At 45.8% G+C, this 23289-nt stretch overlaps 1 protein-coding gene across 3 annotated transcripts in view; it reads left to right on the forward strand.

Annotated features, from left to right (window-relative positions):
- Positions 1-23289, forward strand: part of LOC144113567 (uncharacterized) — a 78109-nt gene that overhangs the window by 35314 nt on the left and 19506 nt on the right. The window contains exons 6-8 of one of the 3 annotated variants that reach the window (XM_077646708.1): positions 2662-2721; positions 15499-15714; positions 20872-21463. In XM_077646708.1, the coding sequence (XP_077502834.1) occupies positions 2662-2721; positions 15499-15714; positions 20872-21463 (868 nt within the window). The remainder of the gene's footprint in view (positions 1-2661; positions 2722-15498; positions 15715-20871; positions 21464-23289) is intronic. The other 2 variants (XM_077646709.1, XM_077646710.1) reach the window with 2 other exon arrangements.

Here is a 23289-nt window from a genome sequence, read left to right on the forward strand (position 1 = left end):
CCGCCAGCTTATGCACTGGAGCCGCTCCCCACACCAGTGTGTCGACTATTGCCGCCTCCGATTGAGCTCCCACACATGGTTCGGCAAGTGCCACGCAAGCACGCGTCGGTCTCTTGCCACCCTTCCCAATCAGCTGCCTCATCCTACACCATGGTCTCTCCCAAGCTTGCTCCACCCGCCCCTTCAAGCGCCGCTACCACTGCCTCCAGGGATGCCCCACGCCCCGTGTGCCCCAGCGTCGACTCGGACTCTTCCGTTTCATTCCACGCTTCCGAACCCCCGGGCGCCGATCATGCCACTGGCGGGCACTGGCGCCCGGCCGATGCCAAGAGTGCTGTGTCGACCTCACTTGGCCCACCGACCTGTGTTGTGCATTCCAGCGCACATGCTCCAGCACAGTCCTCTTGTGAGCTCGACACACAGCACCCTTCTGCCCTCGGTCCCACATCCGCTTTCCCTGCGCTTGGACACCTGAGCGGCCGCAGTCGCGCAGTTCATCACTCTGGCCTTTTGCAAGCCCAGACGCTTCCACTTCATCCGAACTCTGCCTCCCATGACCTGCGCTCTGTGCCTCAGTCCAGCTGAGCGCCGCCCCCTTTCACCTGAAACTTTCGCGCACAACAGTGTCTCCTTCCCATCTTCTAAAGCCTCCTGCCACGTAGTCACTTCTGCTTTCAACAGTGATCTTTTATGGGTCACCTCCCAGCGCGCCATTTCTCACATGAGCAGTGTGCTGTTTGCCTGTGCCTTTTGGGACACCCATATTCTGATTTCACCCTACTGCCCCATGGCTCTTCTTCGGCCACCGCCCTTCAGCCTTGTTCGACCTCCCAAGGCCTGAACCCAACGCTGGCGCCCCACTCGGATCAGCGACTTTCGCTTTCGCCAGGACATTTTGTGCTCGCCCATATCTCCAGGCGCGATCGCGCTAGGGGGGGGGGCATCTGTAGCGGCGCTGATGAAGATGGAAGTGTGCGCGACCTGCCTCGCGCAAACCAGAAGTTATGGCTCGTGCAACAGAGAACACTTTCAGCAACCGACCAGGCCAGCAACGTCAACATCCCACTCCGCCGGCTCACCAGCCGCAGCTACCGGGACTCCAATAAATGTGGTTCACCCCTCCACACATTCACAAGGAAGTCCATGAAGTGGTACAAAAAGTACTTCTTTCACCTCTTGGACATTACCATTCTGAGCAGCCATTTACTGCAAATCACAGCATCTGGTAAAAAAAAGAAGCATGGCAGACTTTCGACTTGAACTTGTCCACCAGCTAATCGAGAAGCACCATGAGGGACACTCGAAGCCAAAGGGAGGACGCCCGTCGAAGGGTAAAGATCCAACACTACTGACAGCGCGCCACTTCCTATCTCTAATACCCCCAACTACTGCGAAGCAGAATCCAACACGAGCCTGCCGCGTCTGTGCTAACACGCAGCATCAGCCAGAGCAGTGAAGGTAGTCTCGCTATCTGTGTTCTAGCTGCGAGGTACCACTTTGTGTGGTACCTTGTTTTGAAGAATATCACACCAAAAAAAGTTTTCCAAACACCTGATATCCTTATTAGCAGATACTCAGTTTGCTAATTAGTTAAGTGCCAATTTTTTGTATTCAGTACAGCTAAATAATATCCACAAGATACTCCTGAATAAAAATGTTTACATGACTTTCAGAGCATCGTAGTGCCTTACTGGCGTAAAATTTCCACGAAACTAGCATGCAAAAAAAAAACCTGGCAGGTAGTATGCAGTGGTGAGAAAAAAAACAGCAGTGAAAGGGTTAAATTGGGAATGGGAGGTGGGGATGGTTGTTGCGCTGGGTGGCAGTTCCTATTCTGGGACGCCATTGGCCACCGCTGTTGCCCGTGCTCTCTGGTCCAGGGCCTGCTGGGCCTCCAGGTCCGAGCTGGACAGAGCCGCCTCCCAGCCTTCCCTAGTTGGCTTACTTATAACAGCTATATGTGTATTGTACTGGCAGGCCCACACCATGTGATACAGGTCAGGATACTGCTCTGGCTCTTGAGGAAGGTTGGCTTCAGCACTGCAGTAAATTAAAATGATGAAGCAGCGATTCTATGGACGTTTTTCAATGCCTCACGTGACGAACAAGCATTCTTTGACGTCACAGCCATCGTTCGGCTGTTGAAACCGAAACAGCATGACAAAAAATGCGATTATAAATTATTTAACGGTTGTAGGCAAATATCACACGGTGATCCATGCATAGTAGTGTCTTCCGGATCATTGTAAAGAGGAAAACATGCCACCAAAATTGGGTGTCTATACTCCTTTAAGGGGGGAAGAGGGTTATAGAAATAAATTTTTATTAATGAAGTTAGTTATGAAATCTTCAGAGAACATGTATTTTTGTGTGCTAATTCCAAATATTCCAAATACAATTTTATGTTATTAAACAAGTCCTTGTGCACTTATGCATTATGTTATGTAACTTTTTGCCGAGAGTTTGAAAGCAATTCTGCCGCAGGGAACTTGTTAGATTGCATGCCATTTGTTTCTCTTGACAACGAGCTATGCAATAAGGGTAAGCAGAGCAAGTCTGCAAGAACACAGCACGAAGTGGTGCGCCGCCATTTGTAAACATAGCGCATCTGCCAAGCCTCCTGCACGCAGCAACTGGACATTGGTGCACTTTTCTTCCCAGAGGTGGAGCTACCGACATTGGTGCACTTTTCCTCCCAGAGGTGGAGCTACCGGTCACGGGGTGAGGGTAACAGAGGAACACGTTTTGCAGCGCTCTGATCCAAGCGCTCTGATTGGCTCAGATCACCGCAGCCTTCACAGCACTTCAAACAACTTGTGAAATGGAGAATAGAATCCAGCGTACAGCACGCAAGCTTAGTTTTGTCACCCTTATGCCAGAAAAGCCTGGCTGCTGGTATTCTTATCTATGGCATTGTGGCTCGGGCACATTGGTTATTGTTTGCCTGTGTAAATTTTCTAATTCTCAATTTTAATATGCATGCGCCCGTGGAATAGCATATCTTTACCGTGACATCAGTGATCAGTCGGTATGGTCAATAGTCTTTTTAATTTCTTTTTAAGCTAGTAGCGTCATGCATTGGATAGCTCAGAAAGTTGTTTCACTTTCAGTCTCATTTATCATTTTCAGCTGCTTGGCATAGTCCGAAGAAGTGAAAACTTGCCCAGAAGTGTAACCAGAACAGATGATCCACTAGAGAGAAAATTTTCTTTGTACAAACTTTGGCTGATGCTTTGCAGTGAGGTTTGGGTGATGTGGCGGATGCATTCTGTTCAAAAAGCTTTATTAGGTTTTTGATAAAAAAATTGTGTGAACTTTGCTGGATTGCATAATTGGCTAGATGCACCACTTTTGACTGCAATTATGGCATTAACATGGGTCTGAAGGCTGTGAAAATTTTCTGAGCAATCTAGTTAACTGTCTACCTGAAAGAAAACACCGTAACAGTAATCGTTTCAGTCGCATGTGCAGAAAGGGAGCATATCAGATTCCAGTCTTAGCTACAGATGTTGAGTTAACTCTTTCCTTACCATGGGGAAAATGACAGTTTTTTATAGGTTTCAGTAGTTTGTTTTTTCTCCCCTGTAAAGACTATTACATTTAAAATTTTATGCAATACGTGAAAACAGCTAAATACTATATTTATTCAAATCTAGGCCGGCCACAATTCTAAGCAGACACCTGAAAGTTGAAGGCCAAATAAAAAGAAAAATTCTTCGCATGTAAGCCTGCCAAAAAACAATTAAGAGGTTTAGCAGGGACAGCATGCAAATGGCATTTATTTCCGCCAACCTGCTCCTGCCACTCGTCCTCTTCTTCGCTGACCTGCTTATCACTGTCCTCTTCGTACAATGCACAATATTCTGTGCCATCAACTGCACTGGAACTGCTGCACTTTCAGAACAAATGTGCAACCATGCTTTCCGGGACGTCATCCCAGGCTGCAGTGATCCAGCTAGCTACAACTCCTAGTGGTACACGCTTGATGCAACCTGTCGGAGTTAGCTCACTCATTTCACTGGTGTGTGGAATGCCTCTCTCTCTTGCCAGCTCTCTGACTTTCTCCTGTAGCAGTTCTGTGGTGACTGGAAGTGTCTCTGACCTCTGCAATTTCATGCATTCTGCTAGTGCTGATTACACTTCAGGATGGTGGCCCTTCCGGTCCATGAAGGCCCTCCTCCTTGCAGCGCAAGCAAAACGTTCATCATGCTGCCCCTTCCAACGACGAACATTCATTTTGGCCGCGCCGAAGTCTCGACCAGTTTACAGGTTCAAAGACTTCTCTGCAGCGAGCACAACTTTTCGCTTGAAGACAGCACTATGACACCGTCTGCTTGGTGCTGTGGTGTCAGTGAAAAACCACATGTGAAAAACTTGCAGTGCCACAGAACAGGCCCAAGCCACCGCACGAAGAAAGAACGAGGTCAGAATGGCAGCCAATGCCTGTGTGTGCTTTTATCGGCATCAGCTGCGGATAGTAGCGGCTACAATGTCATATTCTGTTGGCGTTTCGTAGGGGCACCACCTGCGTGCTACTTTTTCTTTTTTTTATACATTGTCGTCGTATTTTATGAATACAAATCAAAATCCTCAAATCTTAGCCAGCCTAAGAGTTTTATATCTCGCATTTAAAAAAACAACTACCATAAAAACCGGAATATAGGTCGAACTTTTTTTTTAAAAACCATGGTGAAAAGTCGACCTCCGTCCTATATACCGGTCATTGGCGGAAAAACTACGGAAGTCTTCCAACAATGGGCAGCTGAACTCAGCAGCGTCCCTCCATAACCATCGCTATCAGCAGCAGCAGTGCCGCCATTTTGCGTTTCCGTAGTTGCAAATCTACAGGGTCTTACGTTTTTATGTGCTGGAATTTAAAAAATTACTGTGGGCAAAATTCTGGCCTAATAAAAAGTAAACAGCACTCACAAAGTAGAATATAATTGTCTAAGTTGTTTGTGGTCTAAATAAACATCGGTACTTGCTTGTATTTGATGGAATTGGCAAGAAACTGTTTTCGGCTACGAGTACAGTTCTTGCAGACTCTAGCCAAGCAGCCGGTCTTACAGGTTGCGCCATCTGCCATACGGCGAGGCAAACGACTTCTCGGCTCGGTAGATGCGATAAGCGCTCTCTTCGAAGATGGGGTTTGTCTACCTGCCAGAATTAATATCACAAAAAACATCACTGCTTCTGCTACTAAATACCGCAGTGAAAATGTGACACCAACAGCACTGCACACACTAATAACTGATAAGTCTTCGCTTGTGAGTTGCATGTTCATCCGGAAGTTGGCGCAGCCTGTGAGACCGGCTTCGTGGCTCGCGTATGCAAAAATGTACTCGTAGCCGAAAGCAAATTCTCGCCAATTCCACCAAATACAGGCAAGTACCGATGTTTATTTAGATCTCAAACAACTTGGGCAATAATATTCTACTTTGTGAGCGCTGTTTGCTCTCAATTAGGTGAGTATTTTGAGCACAGGAATTTTTTAAAATCCGGCGCATAAAAACGTAAGTCTCTGTATTTTGGTTAGAGGCTGCTTTTTAACATTTTGCTTCAAAATGAGTGGAAGCCGTCGGCAATTCACCGTCGCCTTCAAGAAAACCGCGATTGAGCATGCGGAAGCTCACAGCAACCTGGCGGCACTGCGCGAATTTGGAGTATCCGAAAAGAGCATTCAGTACAGGCGGAGGCAGAAGCTGCGTATTACAACTTGCAGCAACCAGAAGAAAACACCATTTCGTGGGCAGACTACAGCATATCCAGAATTGGAAGGAAAGGTTGCGCTGCGTGCAAGATCGCTGCCTGTGACTTCCGAATGTGTCCACGTGAAAGCGGTAGAGATGCGGACTGCAGCGTATCCAGAATTAGAAGGAAAGCTCACGCTGCGTGCAAGATCGCTGGCTGTGACTGCCGAATGCGGCCGCGTGAAAGCGGTAGAGATCGCGCGTGCCTCTAGACTAACGAGGGCGCAATTCAAGGGCTTGCCATCCTGGGTGCGGCAACTCGCGAAGTGGAAGGGCTTTGCTCTACGGCGCCGTACTTCTGTGTGCCAAAAACAAACAGGCGAGTCAATGGGCACGCGATACTGTTAAAAAATTGGCCAGGTGTACATACGAGCAGCATTTAAATGAAAATAAATACTGTCACCGTTGTGCAACCTGTCGAGTCACATTTGTTTCAAGGTAAGGGTGTCTTTCGGTACTTTGTTCATTGAAAAAGAGTTTTTTTTTTTTAATTTTTAGAATTGGTTAGTTGGGGGATCGACATATATTCCGGTCCGACCTATTTTCCGGTTTTTACGGTATCTGTCTAGATTCGAATAAATACAGTAAAGCTGCTGTTTAGCATATAAGTTTCAATAATGAATTGCTTGTTGCAACAGAAAATTTCGTTTGTCAAAAACAAGATTTTTAGGGGAAAAAAACAACAAAACTTTTGAAGACTCACTTGTATCTAAAAATAGAGATGTTAAGGATTTTCTGAAATGTGCTATATGTTTGGTATTCCATTGGCCACTATCTTTGAAAAAATCAGAGTTCTACCTTGAATAGTATTCTTTGCTGCAAAAAGAATAACTGAAACCCTAGAGTTGGGCACGGCTGCCTGTATTCAAATCTGAAAATGAAACTAGCTAACTACAACCCAAATGACACGCAGCATGTCGATAAGCAACGCAGAAGGCTCCAAAGCTGAGCGGCAAAGTCATCGTTAGCAGTCAGTGAGCGTGGTACGGTGTCTTCATAGCAAGTTAAAAAATGCCAGCTCGCAGGAAAAATAAAATTGCATTGAAAACGAAACTTCGGTTGTCCGACCACAAGCGAGATGCAGCGTACCTGTCGGCAACACTGAAGGCTCCGAAATCTGTGTACGAAGTCGTCATTAGCAGGCTAACGATGCTTAATGGGCATAGTAGGGAAAGATTTAAGCCACTTTACTTTCAAAAGGCTGCTCATCCAACACAGTAGCTGCTTCATTGTCGGCACTCGGAGCAAGTGGGTCACAAAGCAAGGCGATGTGACATCTGTCATACTTAGCGCAGCGTAGCGGCCAGTTCTTCCACCCTTTCAGCATATGCCCTCTTTTCGCGGATCGATACCATCGCCCTTCGTCCGTCAGTTTTTTTTCTTCTCCTCCATTGAAATCGGGACTTAGCACTCTGCCACCTCACGCATCTCGGAAATGCAGAAAGGGCACCTCCTTGCCAAATTTTGCTCTAGAACTGGCTGTGGAGCTTTTGTCCTTGACGCTGCTGGTCTGTCGTTCTTTGGAATGTCCAGGTCATTACGTTTGCTGTGGAATGTGCATGCTTCCTCCATGTACCTTTTCCCTGCTGTCTATCTCCAGACAAACTGACCGTGGAATAGCTTGGAGGCTCGAACTGTCGAGCTCATTCTTGTCCATACTGTGGGCATTATGATACTCAACAGCCCACTCAGCGGGCACTACATGAAACAAAGCCACGCACCGCATGGCACGGTAGCTGTCAGATTTGACGTTCAGTTTAAGTCCTGTGATGTTTTAGTGAACGTGGTTGTCACCTGGATGCCAGTCAGTGCTGCTGCCACTTTTCCCTTCAATGCTGTCCACAGGTACAGGAACTTCGCTATGCTTGCTAAGGCGTTTTTGTTGTGGACAGACTGCTCGAATTTCTGCCAGAATGGATACTAGCAATTGTTGCTGCTGAATTTTCTGAAAGCAACCTCATTTGCCCCGGAGCAGGCGGTAGATGATAGTCAGGAGAGCTTTTGTATTTAGTGTTCATTGCTCTGTTAGAATTTCCCCGGAAGACCGAAGTGTTGTCCGCATTCGTGTGATGAGCGCTTGGCTCGGCTGAGCACCTTTGTATTCTTCCGCGAGGTTTTCATTGCAAACATGTGGTTTAGTGGGGACATCTTACTGTTTTTTCTCTTTAGAAAGGACATCAAACTTAATTTCCGTGGTACTGTTTTGTTGCTGGCGCCCCAAGTCATCGGTTAACACGAGTCCCACAAGCTCCTCGTTGAGTGAGTTCAGCACATGTCACTACACTGTTAGGAGTCACTCCATCACCTCCGTTTACCGCAGTTCTAATCACTTTCCTCACATAGCCGTTGCTGTTGTCTTCTTTTCGGGTTTCGGCACCGAACAATGTTCTGTTTTCAGTGACATGTGGGAAATACATTTAGAACAATGAATGAGGTTTATTTACAGCTGCTAATAATAGAAAGAGGCACCGGTTAGAGAGCATTGAAGTGAAGGGCGCACTGCTCCGGAATCTGCATGTCTGCTGGTTGACTTGACAAAGCAATCGTTCCCTCGGCTCTTCGACCTTGATCCACAAATCACAGTCATGGGGGGACACTGTATTCCCTCAGTTGTCATCATCATCAGCAGCAGCAGCAGCCTTACTACACCCACTGCAGGGCACAGGTCTCTCCCAAGTCTCTCCAGTTAACCCTGTCCTTTGCCGCTGCGCCCACCCTATGCCTGCAAACTTTTTAATTTCATCCGCCCACCTGACCTTCTGCCGCCCCCGCTATGCTTGCCTTCTCTTGGAATCCACTCCGTTACCCTTAAGGACCAGCGGCTATCTTGCCTTCGCATTACATGCCCTGCCCAAGCCCATTTCTTCCTCTTGATTTCGACTAGGATGTCATTAACCCGCGTTTGTTCCCTCACCCACTCTGCCCGCTTCCGGTCTCTTAACGTTACACCTATCATATATTTTTTTCCATGGCTTGCTGCGTTTTCCTTAACTTAAGCTGAACTCTTTTCGTTAGCCTCCACGTTTCTGCCCCGTAGGTGAGTACCGGTAAGATGCAGCTGTTGCACACTTTTCTCTTGAGGGAAATTGGTAAACTGCCATTCATGATCTGAGAGAACCTGCCATATGCGCTCCACCCCATTCTTATCCTTCTAGTTATTTCCCTCTCATGATCCGGATCAGCTGTCACTACCTGCCCTAAGCAGACGTATTCCTTTACCACTTCCAGGCGCTCACTGCCAATTCTGAACTGCTGTTCGCTTGCTAGAATGTTGAACAATTCTTTGGTTTTCTGCATGTTAATTTTTAGACCCAGCATTCTGCTCTGCCTGTCTAGCTCATTGATCATGATTTGCAGTTCACCTCCTGAGTGACTCAGCAAGGCAATGTCATCAGCGAATCGCAGATTATTTAGGTACTCTCCATTTACTCTTATTCCCAACTGTTCCCAATTCAGGCTTCGGAATACCTCCCGTAAACAGGCGGTGAACAGCATTGGCGAGATTGTGTCTCCTTGCCTGACGCCCTTTCTTATTGGAATTTTATTGTTGACTTGATGGAGGACTATGGTATCTATGCAGTTCCTATGTATATCTTCCAGTAATTTGACATAAGGCTCTTCTACACCCTGATTCCGCAATGCTTTTATGACTGCTGAGGTTTCCACTGAGTCGAATGCTTTCTCATAATCAAGAAGGCTATATATAGGGGTTGGTTATATTCTGCGCATTTTCCTGTCACCTGATTGATGATCTATTGTGGAATATGCGTTACGAAAGCCTGCCTGATCATATGGTTGATTAAAGTCTAAGGTTGCCCTAGCTCTGTTAGTGATTACCTTAGTAAATACCTTGTAGGCATCCTTCACTGTGGCGTCCCTCATAGCCTGAGTCTCTTTAGGATGTTAAACCTCATAAACCAAACTACACCTTGTAGGCAACGGGCAGTAAGCTGATCGGTCTAATTTTTCAAGCCCTTGGCGTCTCCTTTCATTTTTTTTTTTTTCATTTCTTTGACGTCTCCTTTCTTATGAATTAAGATTATATTTGCATTCTTCCAAGCTTCTGCTGCAGTCGAGGTTATGAGGCATTGCATATACAGGGTAGCTAGTTTTTCTAGCACAATCTCCCCTCCATCCTTCAACAGATATGCTGTTACCTGATCCTCAACAGCTGCTTTTCCCCTTTGCATTGCTCCTAAAGTTATCTTTACTTCCTCTTTCATTACTGATAGGATGATGCATTGCTGTGTGCTACTGTCTCTCTCTCATTAACTTTATGATTACATTGGCTACTGCGTAGATTTGTATAGAACTCTTTGGCTAGCTACTTCTCGATATTTTAATGTGAAAGCATTGTGTGGCTATGTGTGCGGTTTCGTGTCATCACAAGCTTGTTCGCACGATTACGTCAGAACGAACGGGTTTATGCAAAAAAGAATGGCACCATAGCATAGGGCATCAAAAAATATCGTGAGGGAAATCGGGGGGGCTGAGATGGGTTATTTAGTTAATTATTAGAGCCAAAATGTCCAAAAAGTGGGTGGGGCCGGAGCAAAAGTGTCGTCAAATTTGAAAATGAAGCATGGCGCCAAGTTTGAAAACTTGGAATGGTCAATTGATGGAAGAGGGGCAAGGAGGCGTCCATGCTTTCCATTCCTCCAATGCAGGTTACCGCAGTGATCTCAAACGTTTTGCTAAAACATTGCCCTCCTTGTCCCTTAACGCACACTTCTGGTTTTTACCTATGCCTAGTTTCCTCTTCACTGCTTTTAGGCTACCTCTGTTCTTTAGAGCATGCTCTATTCTCTCCATATTAAACTTCCTTATGTCGGCTACCATGCGCTTATTAACTTCGATAGCTCTGCTAGTTCTATTCTGTCTGTAGGGAAAGACGCCCTCATGCTTTGGTGTTTCCTAATCAGATCTTTCGTCTCCTGAAATAGCTTGGTGGTATCCTGCCGAACCTTCCTACCGCCTACTTCTACTGCGCACTCCGTAACAATAGCTGTCAGATTATCGTTCATTGTATGAACATTAAGATAGTCTTCCTCAGTTAAAGCTGAATATCTGTTCTGCAGCGATATCCTGAATTCCTCTATTTTCCCTGTTACTGCGAACTCGTTATTCGGCTTCCCCTTCGCTAGTTTCTTCCGTTTCCTCTTCAAATCTAGGCTAATTCGAGACCTTACCATTCTGTGGTCGCTACAGCTCACCTTTCCGAGGATGTCCACGCTCTGAACGATGCCAGTTTGAATGCACAGTGTGAAATTGATTTCATTTTTAGTCTCGCCATTGGGGTTCTTCCAGGTCCACTTCCTGTTCTCTCGTTTGTAGAAGAAGGTATTCATGACCTGTAAATTTTCTCTATCTGCGAACTATACTAATAACTCTCCCCTGCTATTCCTAGAACCTATCCCATAGTCGCGTATCGCCTGGTCGCCAGCCTGCTTCTTGCCCACCTTCGCATTGAAGTCGCCCATCAGTACAGTGTACTGTGATTTTACTTCGTTCGTTGCTGATTCCACGTCTTCATAGAAGCTTTCAACGGTCTGGTCATCATGGCTGGATGTAGGCGCGTAGGCCTGCACCACCTTCAGCTTGTACCTCCTATTGAGCCTAATTACGATAGCTGCCACCCTCTCGTTAATACTGTAGAACTCCTCTACGTTGCCAGCTGTATCCTGATTAATGAGGAATCTAACGCCTAGTTCTCGTCTACCCGCTTATCTGTGATAGCACAGTATGTATCCGTCTTTTAGTACTGAATACGCCTCACCTGTCCTCCTAACTTCACTAAGCCCTATGACATCCCATTTAATGCCCGCTAGTTTCTCTAAAAACACTGCTAGGCTAGCGTCACTAGGTAAGCTTCTAGCGTTAAATGTTGCCAGGTTCAGATTCCAATGGCAGCCTGTCCAGAGCCAGAGATTACTCATTAGCATCCACCCAAGCGCAGCCATACAGCTACAAAGGAAAGCTATACAGCTTTCTCAGAAACTTTGTTGTTGAAGAAAAATTCGACCTGGTCTGGGGGAATTTTTCCTTAACTACGAAGTTTCTGAGAAGACTGCTGCATAACTTTCCTTTGTAGCCGTGTGGCTGCGTTTGGGTGGTTGCAAGTGGGTAACCTATTGTAGTGCAAAAGACAGGACATGCAGAATAACGCACAGGGCACATGCTGACGTTTGTGCTCTGTAGAGGAAATTCTTCATTGAAGAATGTGTTTCTATTTTAAGGTGAAAGCCTTCAATGGCTCACACTCGCGGCCATGGATCTGTCCGGCGTCCGTTACATCCAGCAACTCGATAAGAAAAAAATTTTTGTGCACAGTGGGATTCGAACCACCATCCTTCAGTTCCGTAGCCGAGCGTGCTAATGACTATGCTACTTCCTGCCAACGCATATGTAGTTCTTGTCGAGGGCGCTGGAGAGTGTTCGTGGAAACGTGTCAAATCAGACGGATGCCTCCCAAATGCCCTCCAGTGTCTCCAGCATTTAAGATCCACGAACAATTGTGTACTTAATCAACATCTTAACCACACATCAGTGACACAAGCAGCAACACCGCGCTAAAGGCTTTCGCCTCACCGCACTTTAGGTCAACAAAGTGCCCTCCTGAATTTTTTTACCTTGGTTTTCGGCATTGAGGTCCTGGTACAAAGCATGGGGAAACTGCTATGAATTGCCTGCCTCAAAGCCTCTTCCAAAACCCTTTTTGACTATTTCCACTGTGGCTTATGCAGAACACTGATGTATTCAAAATTGTGTAAGGTTAGTTATTGCCAAACTTAAATCCCATGCTAAGCTTCTACCATTATGATGGGGTACGGCTTTCAGCTAAAATTTTCTTGTTTCTAGATGTACGGGGGGGACCCAAAAAGGAAGATTTTTTGTATAAAAGCTGAGCTTTAACTTTTTAACAGTTCCTACAGTCACCTTCAAAGTACTCTCCATTAGATGTGATGCACTTGTCTAGTCTTTTTTTTTCCCCCACTATTTGAAGCATCTCTGGAGCTCCAACTTTGATATCGCCCAGTGTCCTTTGCGAAGCTGTTTTTTCCGCTTCCACGTCATCAAAACGCCTCCCTTTTAGATTTTTGTTCATTCTCGGGGGGAGAAAAAAGTCGCACGGGGCTAGGTCTGATGAATACGGAAGGTGGGGAACAGGTGGGGGCCATCCCCGAGAGGCCAAATAGTGGGTTACTCGTATGGCTGTGTGTGCAGGGGCGTTGTGATGTAGGAACCAGTCACTTGATCGCCGAAGTCCCGGGCGTTTCCTCCACACATCCTCTTGCAATCTTAAAACTTCCAAATAAAAGTGTCGGTTAACAGTCTGGCCAGGGGGAACAAATTCCCGATGCACAATTCCATGAACATCAAGAAAGGCTATGATCATAGTCTTCACATCCAACTTGTCTTGCTTTTTTTGGTCTGGAAGATTTGGGAGTCTTCCACTGGCTTGACGCTTGCTTAATTTCTGGGTCATACCCATAACACCAACTCTCATTGCCTGTAATGACTTTGGTCAAAAAGTTTAATCTCTTTCAGTCTCTTTGAAGGGGCCCCGAAACCTGTTTTCAGTGCATTGTTTTGCCCGTTGGTTGCATAGAAGGAGTTATAGTGATGCTATTAGCATCGGTCGTACCACGCATGCTCGTGTTTTTAATATTTTAATTAGCTCGCAAAAACAAATTCATGGCGCTGACGGTGTCACCATACAGTGACGGTTTGTAGCATCGGATATGACATCACGGAGGGCGAGCTTTATGATTGGACAGAGTAAATATACTGCAAATTGTGTTAATAACTAGAGATACGTTTTGCCAACTATTTGTGTTCTATATTACATTAACAAAACCAACTTGTTTGCCCTAGATAAAAGCATTGTAAAGCGAGTTAAACAAAAGTACACCACTACAGGCTCTGGCTACTTTTTGCATCGACGGACTTTGCGCCTCTGTAAACATCCTACGACCTAGCACTAACACTTATGGGTACTCTCTGCATCTGGGAGCGGCTTTGCTGCGTGTAATTCTTTTTGGGTCAGCATCTGTGCGACATAAAGAATCCATCTGAAGTGTAACCGGCATCCGTTCAAGCGGTGTTTCGCAGCCCCTTTAAGTCCCGGCCAAAATTCAATTGAATATTTTTTTGATCCTATGGGAGAAGCTGGGGAACAAATTTAGCAGAAACACGTCTCATTTGCAACTGCTCAGTCAAAATCCGCTGGCACAAGTTCCAACTCACACCTGTCTCTTTTGAAATTTGGCCGATCGTGAAACGACGATCTTGGTGCATCTTTTGGAAGATTCAATTTTTTCATTGTTTCAAAACGTTGAAAGACGCCCAGAATGAGCATGCTCTTGAACACTCATTTCACCACATTGAAAGCGTCCAAACCACTCGAAAACTTGTGTGCGGCTTATAGCATCATCTTTAAGAGCCTTTTGCAACATTTGGTAAGCTTCCGTTGCCGATTTTTCAAGCAGGAAGCAAACTTTCAAACACACTTTGTTCTTCCAAATTTGCCATAACGACTTTGCAGATGGAAAAAAATAACAGTAAGAGAAACACAACACTACGCTCAAACGTTAACCTACAAACTAGCACCGTCTGCAGAGCTGTTTTGTGAAGGCCTCTACTAACCCCGTCTAGCGGGAGAGCTCTCCACTACATCTACAAATGGCAGAACACTCTCAGTTCGTTTTTTTTTTCTCGGTCCACCCTCGTATGTATATAACGAAATTTTTTGGGCATGTTAGGAACTTTCGCAAAATTTCACTGTTATATCTAGAGAAAATTGTTTTCTAATGTGTATTTTTCCTCTGAATCTTGTAGAAAAGCTGCAAAATTTTTAATGAGTCAGAAGGCTGGTTCAACATTCATTGCATTCTTATTGGCGTGCTACAGGTAGACATTTTTCTTTTATTTTTTGTAAAGCACAATTTTTTTTAATTTTTGTGGTACAGTGTTCATTGAGAGCAAGAAGGAAATTTCACACAAACGTCACAAATTTGATAATGTCTTGACCTGCACTATGGTTCTCGGATTGCAACAAAGAAATTGGGTCAAAATAGGTAGACTAGTTGTCAAGAAGTCAGTTTCACAAGGCAAGAATCTTGTCAGAAAACCTAAACAGAAAAATGCTGATTGTTCGAGCATTTTCCTACAATGCACATCCACCGTGGTTCATGAAACAATTCCTTTTAGAATATTTCCCAGTCAATTTCAGCAATGAATTTTTGGGAGAGCATTGAAAAATGAAGCATACAAACGGATACAACAGTTATCAAAAAATTGAATGTTTGGCCATTTTTCGGGATTTCAAAGCCGTGTCCCTCCTTAAAATCATGTATATAGCTTTTGTCTCTTTCATAATCTTTGCCACTCACTGCATGATTCACAGAAAGCAGTTTACCCGTCTTTTGCACACTTGCATTTCTTTTTTCTGCAGACATCCAAAAAATTAGGGATTCCTTCCATCGGTGCACAGCCTGTCGCATTTCAAAACAGCTGTCTGAAGAACTGTCTGTGAATTGTAACGGCCTATCTTCCGTGCAGTGTGCTTCTATTTACACAGTGCATTTCTTGAAATTCCTTTGTTAAAAAAAGTTATAGTAAGTAAATGCAGTTTAAACTCCCATGGAAAAATTTTTTCTTGGGGCATTGTCAGTGGACCCGTGAGCCCTTGTTTTGGGTTGGGCTTGGTATCGCTGCTAGTTAAACTACATGCCATGCTGGTCTTCAGCCAATGCAGCATCAGCCATCTTCACAGCAGCACCCTGCAATGAACCAGCACAGTCAGCAGCCACACATGGGCCAACAGCCAGGTGCCCAGCACATGACCCAGCCTCCCTCTCATCCGTCGGCTATGCAGCCCGTCATGGGCTCTGCACACCAGCCAGGCCAAGCTCACCAGATGTCTCAGCATGGAGCCAGTCCTCAAGGACCTGTCCAACAGCAGGTGTGTGATACTTAAACAGTTCAGTGCAAAGCTGTAAATTGTTCTTCATAATTAATGTTATTATTTCATTTCATTTTTTCTTTGTTTGAGAGTGGTTAACTTGTCTTTTCATTCAAATCAGCAATGTTCAAAAGTGCCATCATGGGCACGTGCTCTTTTATGTTATGCTTATTTTTTGTCTTATTCAGTCAAACCACATATTTTCATTTAGATATTTTGTATTATTGCCATCACATCATCAATGTTTCATTGGTAATCTTGTTTGCAAAGTAGGTACATGCTGTTTAGTGAGATACTTCACTACAAACTTCACATGAACAGACTTTTTAGAATTACAAATTAGATGTCATGCCAAATGGCTGTAGCTTTAGCATAAAAACATTTTGGTGCTAAAGTAGGATAAAACATTAAAAACAGCAGTTGGTAACAATGGGCCATCATGGTTTGCGGCATCCTCTATTAGTATTCCGCTGACCAGTCGTAACAGTAAACGAAATCTGCTTTTTGATGTTTGACTATATCAAACAAGCCAAGGGCATCAAAATTCTTGAGCATATGATTTCAGCTGGTGGTTAGCTTTTTGACACTGGGGAATTCTGCATGGCGGTCATTGCAGACTTAATTTGCACCTGACTATATATGGATTTCTAGGACAAATTTCTCTGCATAAAGATGTTTTTTCCTCTCTTGATGAAAAACACCTAGATACAATGAATTTGTGCTTCAAAACCTGAAGGTTTGTTAATTTCACGTGCATCCTCAGTGATTGAAGCAGTGAACTAGGAAAAGCAGACATCAAAAACTGAAATTACTGAAGTGCATGGTTAGTGCTGTTTAATTCTTGTATATACCAAGTGTTTTTAAGGGAGCCATCACTAATTTGAAATAATTTTGAAAAATAGGCTTTATGAACTAAATTGATAGGTTTTGTGACATAGTAATGCAGAAGTAATGCATAGTTGCAGAAGTCAGAAACCACGTCTTTGAACTAGTAAGCTGTAGGAGTAACTAAATTCTAATAGCTGATTTGTTAACTATTACACATGGGCACCTGGTTGCAATTAGATACTTGTAGTTGGCGTAGTAACAGCCATATCACTTTTTAGAATTGCGAAAACTCAAATATCCTCGACTCTATGACTCAGATTTTTTTTTTCCCAATTCTTGTGCAATTAGAAAACCGCATGCCCGCCCAGACAATTGAATGTCGCGTCATGGTGCATCTGGTATACGACGTTTTGTGCTGTACCTTGGCTGGAGCACCACAGTGGGAGTAGAAGAGATACGGTCATGTGACATGGAGTGACACAATTTGATGTGCTTTGCTGTGCACGCACCATGGGCGTGCAATTTTATAACTGTATGAGAATTGAGCACAGTTTGTTGATCTGGCACAGATTTGGCTATTTCCAATGGCCAGCTACAAACCTTGAATTGGAACCAGGCGCCTATCTGTAACAGTTATAAAGTCAACTATTAGAGTTTAGGTAACCAGCGTACTAGTTAACGTGGCTCACTTTTTTTTTTCTGGCATCCACCAAAATTGATATTAGCTATGCCACAAAAGCCATCTTTTGCCTCAAAAAGACAATTTTTAGAAATTATAGCAGGCTCTCCTAAAACTTCTAGTGTATAGTGAAAGTCATTACTTCGAACTCCAATAGTGCAGAGAAGTTGATTAGATATAGAAGAGTTCAAACTACTCTAAATGGAACAGCTTAGCTCTACTTACCTGAGGGAAAAATCAAAAAGCAGTTTTGGCATTGTGTGCTTTAAAAATCATTCATCTGTAAGTTTGGACATTTTGATGTCTTGCAGCATATCAAAATACACCGAAAAGAACTCTTTTCAAGGATGTAAAAAAAAATATTGGATACTCGCTACAGAGCATGAAAAACAATCTGATTGCAAACTTCGCATGACACACAATTTTTTTCATGAGAAAAGTGAATTTATCCAGTTGAAATTTAAATGCGTTATTTTTCTCTCTGCAGTTTCCTGTAAGCTAATGCATCTAATGTGCATGCTCATTTTAATGTAGTTTTATGGACCGACAAGTACACAGTAAAACCTCGTTAAACTGTAGATGGCCGGAACTCTGAAAAAGTATGTACTAAACGGTGGTACTGCTTAAAGGGGCTCTGAAACACCTTCCGAGGAGAGGATATCAACTTGCCTAATCACTGCATTGTGTTGTCATGAACACTTGAGCCAAATAATACACTTACTTCTACAAGCAGCAGTAAACCAACAACCACGTGCGAAAGTTGGCAAGCCCTTCCCGGCGACTTTTTCATGCTCACACCCTCCGCCGTTGCTCGCATCTACGTGTGCATGTTGTGAGATGGCTATTGGTTAGATTCTTTTAGACGTCAGGCAGCTACCATACCAATAAGCTGCGCAGCTCCGGCGGGTTGGGAAGCTCTCCCCCGGAGATGGGGCCGGCAAAGGAGCGCCGACCTTCCAATGTGCAAAAAGTGACGAGAGGAGAGGGAAAGGTGCAAAGACGCCGAAATTAAAATTTTGTCTACAGATACCTCTGTTTCTACGAAGTGCATTAAAAAATTCTTCCTGGACAATATTCATGGAAGTGGCATGCTTTAACATCCCAGGCATACTGCAACTTTATTAGAGCCCCTTTCAGAGCCCCTTTAACGAATGTAGCAGAAAATTGCCCACTTACCTCTAAAAAAAAAAATAAAACCAGAGATCAGTAAGGAAAAAAATGCAGCCTTTATTTTGCGCTGCAAAAGTCAGTAATCTTGGTTTGATGCCGCGGTGTTCTAGCAGCGACAACAGCAGCCTCAAACTTATTTAGGCCGTGAGCCAGCTTCTCAGCAAACAGCCGCATGACGTTTACAGTGCACACAGCTTGTGCCACTGTTGGGCCCATATCACTCTCACTTTCTGTGTCGTCGTCGTCAGTGTCAGTTGACACTTTGGCCAAAACTGAGGCAATGATGGTTTCATTAGACATGTCCCGCGAAGTTTCCACTTCACTGTCGCCATACCTGAAACCAGTGAAGGCTATGCGTTCTGAAGCACCTTCCCTCTTGGGGACTTCAGCGAGCAAGCTGTCACAAGCTTGGTCTGCAATGTTACCAATGTCGCTTGCATTGTCTGCGTCACTTGCACACACTTCACTAAAACCTGCGCGCTTCAAACAGTTCTGCCTGGTCGCAGACTCGACTTGTCGCCATTTGTACTCCAACAGGTGAATTGTGCCCAGCAGGTCAGCGGCGTACACCTTGTCGCATTCAAGTACTAACAGCATCCTGCGCAGCAGATTTTTTCTGCACAGCTGCTTAACAGCTCGAATGATGCCTTGGTCTAAGGGCTGGATGATTGCTGTAGTGTTTGGCAGCAGAAATACCAACCTTCACTGCTTTCATCATCCAGTGCAACGTGTGCAGATGCATTGTCAAAGATGAATGACAACATTCCTTCCTTTCACCTCAAAACGGCAGTCAATGATGTGCACGTGCTCCTGAAACGGCTTACCGGTCATCCAGGCTTTAGTGTTGCTCCCATAGAAGACTGTCAGGCGCTTTTGAAACACCTCGGCTTGGTTGACTTGCCAATGACAAGAAGCGGCAGTTTCTCGATTCCAGGCATGTTAATTGCGAACGCAACCGAAATCCAGTCCTTCACATGCTTGCCACCAGTGCGCAACTCTCCCTTGAACGCATTCTATTTGACAGCAGCCTGAAGAACAGCGCGCACTCGTCCATGTTGAAAATGTCATCAGGTGCACAGTCTTTCAAGATTTGTCCCAGTTGGCCATTCCTCCATTCTTCTGTGGCACCTTCTCCGGCTGTGGTCTCTGTGCTGATGCCATACCTTTCTATAAACCTTGCCAGCCAGCCATTGCTGCACACGAAGTTGTCATGGTTTAGCTGCGAGGCGAAGACCTCTCAACAAGGAGAGGTTCGCTAACAGGCAGGTTTTTTGACCAAGCTGCTTTCAGCCATCGCACGAGCGCCTCCTCCACATCCGGAAGTGTGGAGCCTCATACTAGACATCTTTTCACAATCGTGCCAGCACTACCGAGCAGCTTTCCCCTAGCATTCGAAATGCCTCATACAGTTGTTAGTGATAAGTCTCTCTCACGTGCCAGCACAAATTTCTTCGTTCCACTCTCGATAGCATGGACTATCTCTAACTTATCTTTTATACTGAGCACCCGGTGCTTCTGTCCCAGCTTCGGCATGATGTGGATTGTGAACATGCAACGCACTCTGCTCAAGGCCACATCACACATGCAAAGGCTGAAGTGGCCATTGGTCACGAATTACAGATGCTAGTGCCAAATCCTTCTCTAGTTACATTTGTAGCAGGCAGAGGCGAACTAAGGCCCGCATCATTAATGTGAGGGGGGGAAGGGGGGGGGGGGGGGGGGGTCGCGCGGACTGCCCCAAAACCGGGCCCGCTAGAGGAAGTGGCCGGGTGTGCTACTGCAGTAGTCATTGCTGTTGCGAAGAAAACTAACTACAAAGATGTCACTAGTTTCAGTTATCATCATCAATTCTTGCATTTGCACTCGGTTAACTTTAGCTCCAGTTATCATTGGTCATGCGGCTTGCCGTCGCATCGGTCACATCCATGGAGGATTGTCACATCGCTAGCCGAACCAGCCTTTGAGACGGTGTTACCGCCGTGAATTCATTGCGCATAAGTACGACAGAAAGTGAAAATGGTATGTGCTACCCGATACATCCACGATAAGCTGGTCTGGTTTATGCGGATGCAAAATGCATTATGTACAATGGGTGCCGAGTCGGGGACTTGACTTTACTACTTTTAAAACAAACCTACTGTTTAAGTGGGTACGTTTTAACAAGTTTTGCTATATTCAGGAGAACGTACCATACTGACACCCATATTACGCAAGTTTTTTTATTCGGAATCAAGGTACAAATATAATGAAGCCTGTAACCGAATATAATGTGTCCTTGTTCTTTTGCACTAGATTAATATGTTGTACCTATCAGTCAGCTTTTAGATTGCTCGTTGAAATTATTTCTTGTCAAAATGGCGCATTCATTAGTTCAGAGTAGTGGCATATCTTAGCCTGAAATTTTCACTTATTTATGATTTAAAACATCTACATAGTCTCCAGTGCTTGCACAGCAAATATGTTTGCTCTTTGTACTCCAGATGCAGTCTCCACAGCAACATTCATCTCAACACCCCGGCCAGCACCAAGGGCAGCATCCAGGGCAGCACCCTGGCCAGCCACATCCTGGCCAGCATCCAGGGCAACACCCTGGCCAGCACCCTGTCCAGCATCCTGGACATCCCAGCCAACACCAGGGGCAGCACCCTGGTCAGCATCCTGTGCAGCACCCCAGTCAGCATTCTGTCCAGCATTCTGTCCAGCATCCTGGCCAGCATCCGGGCCAGCACCCTGGACAGCACCCTGGCCCCCACCCCAGCCAGCATCCTGGCCAGCAGCCACAGCAACCACACCCTGGTCAGCCACACCCAGGCCAGCATCCAGGGCAGCCACATAGCTCTCAAAACCAAGGCCAACATCTCAGCCAGCACCCATCTCAGCACCCAGTGCCCCATCCAGCACCACATCCAGCTCAACACCAGTCGCAGCATTCCGGCCAACCGCAGCAGCCTCCCCAGCAGCAGCATGCATCCCCACCCCCAGTGTCTTCACCACCTAGTGGCCCGGGTACACCGCAGCGGCAGGGGCCTTCACCCCCTTCCCAACAGCATCACCCACCATATGGTAGTCAAGGTAAGCCACTTTTGCCCTCTTGCTGCCTCTTCTTGCCCTGGCCACATAAAGAGACCTCAGGTTTTACGCTGGTTAAAAGTCTGGGAATTCTTCGCAGTAATACCTGTATAGCGGCTTAATGCGGGAGTAAACACGCTGCTAAAACATGAAAATTCTGTCTGAACTGTGTTTTTTCTACATCCAAGAACTGAAAGGGACCGAAAACTGAACTGTACTGCGCCTCACTTAACGGACGAGGTTTCACAGGAGCTGTAGGGAACAGCACAAGCTGCCGTGCAGACACAGTGCATCACTACAAAATTCAAATGGATGCTACAGTATATACAGTCGACGACCGAAAATTCGGACGCCTGATTTTTCGGACATGCTTGATTATTCGGACTTTTTTCGCAGCACTGCGACATGGCCCATAGAGCCAATGTATAAGAGTGCCTGAAATTTCAGACGCACTGCAACTGACCACTCGATCTTTCGGACCACATTCGCACTCGCCGCCATATAATGTGTACAGTGGAACCTCATTACCGTATTTACACGATTATAAGTCGACTTGAATGTAAGTCGACCCCACAAAATCACATTTCCGAAAAATAGCAAAAACTTCCGAGGTTGTTTAAGCTTGGCCTGGAATGGTTGAACGCGATAGCATTATCCAGCGGCCGCTTTTTATCGCCAGCCGGTATCAGCTGCCGCATGCTGGTGTGCCCGTGGGCACATTCCAAAACGAAAATGTATGGCACTGGACTACTCGTCCACACTTGTGCCATCGTCCTCACTAGCACTGCCATTGTGACCGCTGCTGCGGTCCCACAGCGCGTCGTTCTAACGTGGTCGTCCAGCGAAATCCCGCACTTCGCAAACAACAGCCACATCACAACATCGCGTGGAACAGCTGAAAACTTTGCCTCGCTGCAGCTGCCACACCTGTATCACCCGTTGCAAACGTCGAACTTGCGGCCCGACTGGAAGCTGTTCGTTTCTTCAGCGTAAAGAATGGCAGCCATCTTGAATGTAGCCGTGAACGAGCGCCGGTCGCTTGCCGGTCCCGCAGCACAAATGATGACTGACGAAGCACTACATTAAAAACTTGTGAAACACGGCCAGCGGTAGTCAAATACATCAGAGCCAAAGAGAAACTATGCGTGAATGGCGTCGGCTCTTTCGTCAGCTACCGAAACTCCCCGGCACTGCTGCTGTTCCGAGTGGGGTGCCGCTACTATTGGAACAGCGGTCCTTCCATCAACTATCAACGCTCCTTTGAGCACCCAGCGCGCATTTGAAAGTACAAAGATAACTTGTTGGACGCTTGAGCTTCCCTTAGAACGCGATTGCGTTATCTGGCCACGACCGCTTGTCAGCAACCTCGCGTTAGCAGCCACGTGTGGGGTGCCAGTTTGCTGTTTATCGATAGCCGCCATCGGCCGCCGCCCGCGCGCGCGGGGAGGGTATGCCAGTTTTGCATGTTGACATAGCAGCTGCTGAAGGCCAGCACCAAGAGCGATTGGTCGGAGCCATGCAGCAAAAATGCAACCACAATGTAGCGTGCCTGATATCTCGTTTCTCTTGCCTTTACTGATGGTGCGGAACAGTGGCCCTTCCATCAACCATCAATGCTCCCTTGAGTGCTGAGTGCGCATTTTAAAGCAAAAAAGCTTGTTGGACACTTGAACTTCCCTTAGAACGCAATTCCGTTATCGGGCCGCGGCCGCTTATCAGCAACCGCAGTCAGCAGCCATGTGTGGGGAGTGTGGGGTGCCAGTTTGCTGTTTATCGATAGCCACCATCGGCCGCCGCCTGTGCGCGCGGGGAGGGGATGCCAGTTCTGC

The sequence above is a fragment of the Amblyomma americanum genome, chromosome 1 (assembly GCF_052857255.1).
Source record: "Amblyomma americanum isolate KBUSLIRL-KWMA chromosome 1, ASM5285725v1, whole genome shotgun sequence".
NCBI classification, from domain to species: Eukaryota; Metazoa; Arthropoda; class Arachnida; order Ixodida; family Ixodidae; genus Amblyomma; species Amblyomma americanum.